Source organism: Hakea prostrata, chromosome 9 (assembly GCF_041222555.1).
Source record: "Hakea prostrata isolate BN-2017 chromosome 9, UWA_Hpros_2, whole genome shotgun sequence".
In the NCBI taxonomy this organism is placed as follows: Eukaryota; Viridiplantae; Streptophyta; class Magnoliopsida; order Proteales; family Proteaceae; genus Hakea; species Hakea prostrata.
In genome coordinates, this window is record NC_142608.1 from 64,643,254 (window position 1) to 64,652,602 (window position 9,349).

Sequence of the window (9,349 nt, forward strand, 5' to 3'; positions counted from 1 at the left end):
ATTCTGTGCCAAGATGAGCCAGAGAAACGTGCCCATCTGTGTTCAACCATACAATATTTTATTACAGATTCTGTGCCAAATTTGCCCACTTCAGCACAAAAGCATAAAAAATGGATTCTGTGCTGAAGTGGGAATTGTGGCCGAATGGTCCATCAACCCCTCAATCCCGCGTTACGTGGGGATTTTTATTTGCGCGCTAACGGCCCAGAATTTCATAGAACTTAAAAATAAAGATCCAACGGTTAGCATTAAGAATGCGGGGGCATCAATATAAATTCGATTTTATCTTTTTACCATCAAGGGTTTTCTAGTTTAGAAATTTACAAAATCAAACCCTATTCCTTTCTCTCCATCTGCCCGGACTGCCTCACCGTCGATAACCCTGATTTTTACCTCCGTCTTTTGACAAGCAAATCAGATACACAATCGAATGCGAACGGATCACACTACAATCGCTTGCAAGCAAAACATAAATCGAAAACCTCAAGCGTAGATTAAAAGTTACTGGATATAGACCTAGCAAGAGCACAATATGCTTGCATGTTGGGGCCATCTAAACTCTCTACGACCAGCTTCAAAGCTTCTCCTTCTTGATCACCCATGTATGAGAAGGTCTCAGGGAAGAAAACCATTTTGGCGCCTGCAGCAGCTGCATCCTTAGGGAGGATAAGAAACCAGGGAAACCCATAAATCAAAACACAATTCCATTGATGAATTAGGTTCTTTTTGTAAACTTGAAAAGGGGGAAAATATGAAGCTGAAATTTTACCTTGACGAGATGAGCACAAGTGTTGAAATTGGCAGAGGTCATCTAGGCATCTGCAACTCTCACCGTGTTGGTCATGGAGGAGGAGTAGTAGTTGTGCTGCGAACGGAACTGAATCGAATGGGAACGAACAACTCTATTGGTGATTTTTGGAGTCAGAACAGGCTGGACAACTCCCATGAATGTCAACTTCATCAAACGCCGCACCGTCTGATCTATTGGTGATTCCGCCCAAATCTATTTCTGATATGAAAACCATGATGCCAAAACCTAATCTCTGGCTTTGTATGATGCAAAGAAGACCGAAGAGTTTCCATCGTGGTCGTGACTAAGAGGTTACAGATCTCTGATTCGCTTGTCAAGAGCTTGAATAAACGGAGGTAAAAATAGGATAATCGACTGTGAAACAGTCCGGCAGGCGGCAGATAGAGAGAAAGGAATAGGGTTTGATTTTGTAAATTTCTAAAGTAGAAAACCCTTGAAAGAAAATAAAGATAAAATTACATTTACATTGATTCCCCCACATTCTTAATCCTAGCCGTTGGATCTTTCCTTTTAAGTTTTGTAAAATCTGGGCCGTTAGCGGCAGCCAACGGCGGCTGCCGCAAATAAAAATCCGTACGTAGGGGTAGGGCTAATAAGGGCTGGGGTGGGCGAAATTTAGCTGGGCAGGAGCAGCCCGCTATTGCAGCTGCGATGAGCCTTCCAAGTGAACGAGAAGCTCACGGGATCCCAAGACTCGCCTGGGTTTTATTTTCTTTGGTTGGAAATGGCCGTTAGGTTGATGAAGGACTCGATCGATCAGGAATAAATGGAGTCAAATAAGACCCAAATCTTGTTAATCGAATCCTTGTTAAATCGACAAGGTTGATTGCAAGACAAAAGACGTCGAAAGAGGGATCGCTCTACGTTACTTTTCGAAATCACGGAAAACTTTTTCCCATTCGAATGGAAGATTACAGTACTGGTATCAAGGAAAATGCAGTGTCTGAGGTGTAGAAGTCTCTTTGGGACTCTTCCTACTTCTCGGTGGCTGCTGTTCGCTCGAGGTTCTTGCAGTAAATTGTTCGTGGGTGGTATGAATCTCTCACTCTCTCTGCATGCGAGCAGTCATACCATAATTTTCTTCAGTCCATTTTAATCCAATAATAACTAGGTGAAATATATATATGCAGTTTGATCTGGAATTAGGGGTATAAATCGTTATTTAAGTTTCTTATGGTCCTAATGCCTTCTTTGCGTACTTGTGTTTTTGCAAATCGGGTACCAAGAAATGATACTCCTAAAATCATTGTGCTATGTAAGCTCCTGTGTTTTCAGATAGAGAAACATGACATGATTGTGGACTCTACTTATTTGGATTGAGGCGAGTTTAGTTGAATTTGCTTGAATTGCCTGACAGCCTTTAGATCCAAATTTACTGGATTTTGTGGCTAAGACATCTAGTTAACAAGTCAACCTGGCATTAGCCAAGTGAATCTTCACCGTTTCCACCACCTATATGCATAGAGTTAATTGGAATAAAGATGGGTCCACCATTGTTTAGGCATGGATATGCATAAGTTTCAATGACTTTGTTTGAAAATAATGAACATGGAATTTTCCAATTACTAACAACTAAATTGGTAAATCTTGCAGAACACAAACTGTAGAACATAATGTAACTCTTGGTCAGAGAAAAGCCTAACGAAACACAGCCCTGAGCCAGCCATTTTTTCTCAAGCCCAGACCAATTTGTGGGGATGATTTTCTTAGTTTTATGCCCAACTGTATCTTCCCTTTAGTCCTTGTGTAGTACCCTGATTTGTTTGTGGTCAAAGTTGTTTTCTGTTGATTGTTTACTCGATTACATGGAAGACTGAAGGTAGATGTAGACATGTAGTACTTCAATTTATTTGTGGTGACATTTCTCTCTGATTTTTTAGATTATTCTACCCTTTTACCGCTCTTGGCCAGAAACTTAGGGCGCGTTTGATAACGTTCTTAAAAAACGTTTTTGGCGTTCTTTTGTTCTTTGGAAACGGAAGAACGGGTTAGAGGCGTTTGATAAAATGGTTCGTTCTTCTGTTCTTTAAGAACGAACCGGTCAAAAAAGTGTTCTAAAGAATGCTTTTTGCAGAATATCAAAAAGATGTTTTTACCAAAGAACATAAACAAAAGTGAGAAAATTGGTTCAAATTGAAGCTTTAAAACGAGTTTATCAAACAACTTTATTTTTCAACCCAAAAAAGAAAAAAGAAAAAAAAAACAGCAACTTATTCTATTATTAGTGCTCTGAAAATATTTTCAGAACGGATTTATCAAACGCCGTTTTCAAGGTCTTTTAGCACAGAAACATTAAAAAACGGTTTTGCATAAGAACTGGTTTCTCAGAACAAAAACGTTACCAATCGCATACTTAGTTTTGGTTTACGTTCTACAGGTCAGAAAAGCCTTTCTTCTTAGGGCCTTTATTATTTGTAGAGAGATTATTCCTTTAGGAATGCACCACTTCCCTTTCTGACTACAGCTTTTTGACTAAAGGTTTTAAAGGAGCTGACTTCCCTTTTGATATAATCTCTAGGAATGCACAATTCATCAGGTCTCACTGGAATTACCCGATAGAGTTTCATCTGGTTGAAATTGATATGCTCAAGTTTCTGAATTCCTTTATCACTTTTAGTTCAGGATTCGACATTGATTTCTTGGTTTTTGTAGGAATAGAATTTAATCTAAGTTGAACTGGGATATCTTTTTCTGCATCACCAGACTTTCTGGAGCTGAAAATTCAGCATAAATGATTAAAACCTACCAGATCATGCCCTCATCACCAGAAGCATGATTGAGTCAGCTGCCCTTTCATTTTAGAGCTCGAACTATTAGGGAAGGGCAGTGCCACTGTATGCATCGACTCCCCTGTAAATGCAGGCCAAGATCCTATAGTCCTTGCACATGGAACTCATGTGGGAGAAGAAATGTTGGGGAACTCTTCCACTGCATTTCCCTGCAGTAAGAAGCTTGATTTTCCTGCTCTAATGCCATGTCCACTACTATTCAAAAGATAAAAAGCTTGAACTGTTATGAAATAACATCATCAATGTATACATCAATGGATTGATCTTTTGACACCTAATTGTTTTTTCTTTTCTTTTTCGGTTGGAGTTGCCCAATAAAGTCAGTACGGTTTGACACGTGCAGACTGATACTTGAGAAAAAAATATGCTTTAGTTTATAAGAACTCATTAAATCCTTTTGATGGGTGGACTGACCAGAAGTAATAGAGAATATTCCTTCAAAGTAGGATTTGAAGCTGAAGCAAATCAGTAGAAACGAATAGGAGGCTATTGACAAGAAGGGTGGTAGAAAAAGTTATAGAGCAGGTTAGAGAGAAGAAAGGAGAACCAGAATTGTGGGTAGGGGAAGAGATGAAAGAGGAGGAGGAGGAGAAAGATCTCTTATGAGATTGACAGAGAATTCAATCTTTTACTTGCAAGTTGTGGAGAGACTTTCCTTCTCAGTTCTCACAGGTCTGGGTCTGTATTTTCATCTTTAGATAATTTTGAGTTGGAGGCAGGGAAATTTATGGAGCAGGTTAGAGGGCAAAAGGGAAAATCATATTGCGGGATGAACAAGAGAGGAAAGAGAAGAAGGAAGAGAAACAGAGCAAGAAGGAAAATCAGATTGCAGGATGAAGGAGAGATTGAGAGAGAAGATCTCAATTCATTATTTTATTTCCAAGTTGTGGAGAGACTTGTTCATAGAAAATATAATTAAAATATCGGGTTGAATTTTATCTTTCTCATACTTCCGTGATTTCTTGGATCTTGTCTAGCTTAAGAGGGGTCCTTTTGTATTTTTTTTTATTGCTTAACTTATTTCAACCAAGGAGCTTCCCTGATTTCTTTTAACCTTGAATCCTTGCTTATGCATGCATTATTTTTCTCCTAAATATGGTTAAATATTTCAAGCTCCATACATTTTAAAGGAGCTTAAAACTTAAGAGAGTTCATCATTTGGCTTCTTCTTAAGAGCACCGAAGAGCCACCCAAAGCCAACGCATTAGTTTGGTGCTCTCTATTAACTGCTCAAATCTTGTGCTTAATGAGTTTTTGGTGCCTTCTTAGTACTAGGCTAAAACTCAGCCACATCTCCTGCCTGAACGATCTTCTCCCGTTGTCCTTCCGGCATGCCATCTCTTTATCTCGAATCCCTGGTGATGGTCAGACTCTATCTTATGGTCTTGGCCTTGGCTGCTGAAACAATTGAAGACATCCTTTTAGTGGTGCCATCTTTCTTAAGTAAAATACGAGAACTCTAGGAACTATTCTGTCACTAGGAATTTCAACTTTCTGGCAAGTAATTTTGTTCCTTCTATTTGCTGTGTTTCAGTTGTTACACTAGCTTTTCTGACCCTTAAATTTAATCGCGCATTGAATTGACAAAGTTCAAGAGACAATTGTCACTGCAGTTCAAATTAGTTAAGAATTCACTAAATACTGCCAGACAGATTTGTTGGTCATTACTCTCACAATAGCATGTCACCGCATTTCCTCTGCTTGTTTTTATGATGTTATTCTGTTTGAAGTGTTCCCCCCTCTTCGCTTCTTTTATTGCAGGTCTTTCTTATGATACCAATGAAATTGTCCTAAAGGAAGCATTTGGACAATATGGTGAAATCATTGAAGGTATTCCAGTAGGAACAAGGCAGTCTCTAATCTAATTTTCTTGTGGATGCTACAGCCACTAAAGCTGTGACATACAAATTATTAAAGAAAAACATTGCTTTTCTGTTTTTTGGTTGAAACTGGCAGTTAAAGTTATATGTCATCATAAAAGTGGGAAATCAAAAGGGTATGGATTTGTGCGTTTTGCAGCAGAAAGTGCAGCTAGTATTGCTCTACAAAAAATGGATGGCCAGGTAAACCTGTAAATATTCAAGCATATTGTAATAATAAATATGTTAGCCACTCCTTTTATTGAATGTTGGGTTCTATCATGTGTTTCAGTTATTGGATGACAGAAACATTCGTGTTCATTTTGCGCACAAGGGATGATGAGCATAATCTTTGGCACTTGTTTGAATCAAGTTGTAGAATGTGAGCCTCTGGTGCTTTTGATCTATATTTTGCAAGAGGTTTCCATCAATATGGAACTGCATTTCTCCAAAGATGAAGTGTTTTCTATAGCTAACCCATTGATATCCAATCTTTGTCTCTAGGTATCTAAGATTTCAAGTTCTACTATCAATTGAAACAGGTACGTGCCTTTCAGATCTGCCCCATGTGTCTTGGTCATTGATGATATTTGAAGAAGCAAAAAGCCTTCCCCTGTGGAAGAAATCATACCACTATTATAGAAACATGAACTCAAGAGAATTGGCTACATTCTATTTCCTTAAAAATCTTTAATCATTCGATTTGCATAGAATAATAAATAATGCCCAAAATTTAGTTTTATTTCATATAACAACAATAATAATAATAATCAATATTAATTGCAACGCCATTTTCAATAATACATAGTTTATAACCATTTTCTTTCTTCTATGTTAATTAATTTTTGTGATGTCTAAACTTTTTTTTCATTTCTTATCATTGTGTTTAATTTAACAAGTTAGTTATTTTCTCCCCTCCTCTCAATTATAGGAGATAAGTTACTTGCACAATACTATGGAAGAGAAAAAATAAATATCTATTTTTTAACCAAAATTAGATATAAATAAAGATTAAAAAGTCCTCTTATTAGAATAACCGAATAGCATAACAATTCTAATACAATTGTATTCCCGAATTGCAAATTTAACATTATTCAACTAATTCTAATATAATAATACTTCAAAATTATAGTTTATAATAAAAAATAACATGTCGAGAACCACCTAATATGTACATTGCAATGTATGAAATTTTGTAATTGAAGGATTTGAATAATCATTCAACTCATTAAAAATAAGTAGTCTAATCTAGTTCATATTGTCATTAAATTTGAAATAACAATTTACTTGATATTTTTTTCTTACAAGTTAGTAGTATTTCAATATCCTCCAGTATATCAAACTTATTCTTCAAAAGAAAAAGATGAATTGAAAATCATCGTGTTAAATTTTAACTAATTGCATAGAATGATCAAAGACAATAACTTCAAACATTTTGATTATCCATGTGATTTTGATATCTATTATCCTCAATCATGCATAATGTATTTTTATTCCCAAAAAAAATAAAAAATCATGCATAGTGTATTTCTAAAAAAGAGGAAAATTTCATAAACATCCCAAGATACATACACTCCAAAAATATGTCAAATTGATAGAGACACCCCAAAATGTCTCTTAAATTCTCACAATGGTACATTCTTTAGCAAATTCTGTTAAGTGATGGTTAGATAATTTTGTAATTCCTATATTACCCTTAATCTTTTGTGACTTTACAATGTTGCTCCTAAAAAATTGAATCCTAAATTTCATCTAATTTCTTCCTCGATGAATTCCTTCTTCCTTAATTCACTATTTTATATCATAAGAAATAAAATAATACAACTAAGGGTATATTCATTATTTCCTTTCACTAATTAATGTTTCTAACGGAAAAGGGGTTGATTGCCAATTTGGCATAGTTTTGGTGTGTCTATGGTTTTTGCCATCTTGGGATCTCCCTAAAGTTTTTCTCAAGAAAATCATACATAATGTATGAACACAGTAGTTCTAATCACCGGGGGAAAAAATGAAGTACTCTTAAAATGCCTCACACGATTGGCATTTTTATAATTATCACGATTTTTAAGAATTTCTTTGTGTTCACTTTATTTCACTTATATTCACTACTTCACATTATCGTTCACAATATTATTTGTTTTTAACAACGCCACAACCTTATAACTAATGGTCGCCTACGAGTATGACTTGGGATGGATTTATATGGTTGTGAGCTGGCCCAACCTAATTTTGACAAGTTTTACAAAATGTCCGAACTCTATAGATAGAGTATTATGAGATTTGATTAGTAATTTTGTACATTAATCTGAAAACTAATTAATTACTTTTGTTTTTTGGTAAAAATTAAAAAAAAATTTTTTGGGTGTGAATAAAAATTAATTATCATGCCACTCTATATATGAGATATATTACTCCCCTACTCAGTTTAATATTTTTTCTACACCCTCATATATGGTTGCATGTGAAAATTCACTAGTATGTTGAAAAGTAGAAGGAATTGAAATGGAGGGTTTTCTTCTGAAGAAAGATGCATACTTTTTGTTAACTGTTGTATCATGTATGGTGTTTTGCCAGATGGAAGGATGGCACAGTTCAAGTCTCACAAACCAGTAGCCAAACTGTCAGCACCCTTTGGTTGTTTGCTTGTCTACATCAGCACCATGACACCCAGTGTTTGAGACAGAATCATGTTATGGATGAGTCTTGTCTTCTGCAATGGTAGCTTCGGTTTGGACTAGTGCTCTGTCCAAACTACAGTTGGAACTTCCAAGACTTTTCTCATTCTTCTGATGAATGTTTTGGGAATGGTGAGAAATCCGCTTCATTCATTTTTGGTAAACAATTCCACTTCACTTAAAAGTGGATAATTTGTAATCACAGATTTCAATAGTTTTTGGTATTCAGAAAACAGTTATCATGGTAGTTTTCTGATGAGTAACTACTAGCTACCATGATAATTCAGGAGGGCGAGGATGTGTGCTTTGGGATCCTATCTGAAGCTTTGTTGCAGCCCAAGCCAAGCACTGCCGAGGTTCATCAGCAACATCAATGGAAATTGAGGCTATTCGTGATTGAGTCATCCTTGCTTGGTCATTATAAGTTACAAAGCTTGTGGTCTTCTCTGACTGTTTACTGGTGGTGAATGCTTTAAAGGATCAGCCACACTCCCTAGATTGGGTCTGTAATAGCTTTAATTAAAGAGACTCAGTCCCTGTGTTCATGTTTTGTTTTCCTAGATTTCAGGTTTATTAGCAGGTCTCAAAACTCTATGGTAGATTACTTAGCTGCTCGTGGAGCTAAAAGTTTTCTTTTGAACAGATGCTGGTGGCATGTACCACCTTTAGCCCGCGGCCCATTTGGCCCCTGGAAACAAACAGGTCCGGGGCCCCCCCGTTTTCCTCCTTCCTTTCCTTCTCGGGCTTTGGGTCCCGGTTTGGCCCGGTTTGGCTTTTGCCTCCCGTCGTGCTCCTGTGTCTGCTTGTTCGGCCTGGGCCCCACAGGTTCATTCTTCTTTTCCCTTTCCTACATGATATATTGTCCTATTCTTAAACCTCTTACTTAAGGCCAAATCATATAAAAGCTTGACTGCTCTCACACTTTACATGCAGGGGTGAGTTAACCCACCAGGAGTTTCTGTTTTGGAGAACACTAGAGAATAGTGTTTATTGTTTATTGTTCTTGAAAGTAGAAACATTTATTTAGGCTTTTGATAAAAACTTGTCTTTGAAAACATAGGACCCTGTTGATAACTCATCCGGTACTTAAGTGCCTCTGCTTCGGATTTTTATTTGTCAGCTGCTGCCGCCGACGCTCCAGATTTGGCCACACATTCAAAAAAAAATCCAACGGTGAGGGTTCAATCGGCGGTGTTAAATATGTAAATATCAAAA

General features: G+C 36.8%; 1 protein-coding gene across 2 annotated transcripts; it reads left to right on the forward strand.

Moving 5' to 3' along the window:
• The first annotated feature begins 1,425 nt into the window (after nt 1-1,425).
• LOC149006120 (glycine-rich RNA-binding-like protein) lies at nt 1,426-8,791 on the forward strand. 2 transcript variants are annotated; one of them, XR_016175457.1, is made up of 7 exons: nt 1,426-1,842; nt 5,362-5,430; nt 5,557-5,663; nt 5,752-5,841; nt 5,964-6,001; nt 8,034-8,266; nt 8,422-8,791. XR_016175457.1 is itself a non-coding variant. In XM_089167695.1 (5 exons), exons 1-4 carry the CDS (start codon nt 1,746-1,748, stop codon nt 5,797-5,799), a joined length of 321 nt encoding a protein of 106 aa, XP_089023821.1. In that variant the 5' UTR covers nt 1,426-1,745; the 3' UTR covers nt 5,800-5,841; nt 5,964-8,025. The 2 variants fall into 2 exon arrangements, 1 of the variants encoding a protein (XP_089023821.1); XM_089167695.1 differs by lacking the exons at nt 8,034-8,266; nt 8,422-8,791 and having other exon boundaries at nt 5,964-8,025.
• The last annotated feature ends 558 nt before the right edge of the window (nt 8,792-9,349 follow it).

Coding starts and splice junctions, on each gene's coding strand:
- LOC149006120 (XM_089167695.1), top strand. CDS start 1,746: ATGCAGTGTCTGAGGTGTAGAAGTCTCTTTGGGACTCTTCCTACTTCT. Junction 5,431..5,556: donor ATATGGTGAAATCATTGAAG/GTATTCCAGTAG, acceptor TGAAACTGGCAG/TTAAAGTTATATGTCATCAT. Junction 5,664..5,751: donor TACAAAAAATGGATGGCCAG/GTAAACCTGTAA, acceptor CATGTGTTTCAG/TTATTGGATGACAGAAACAT.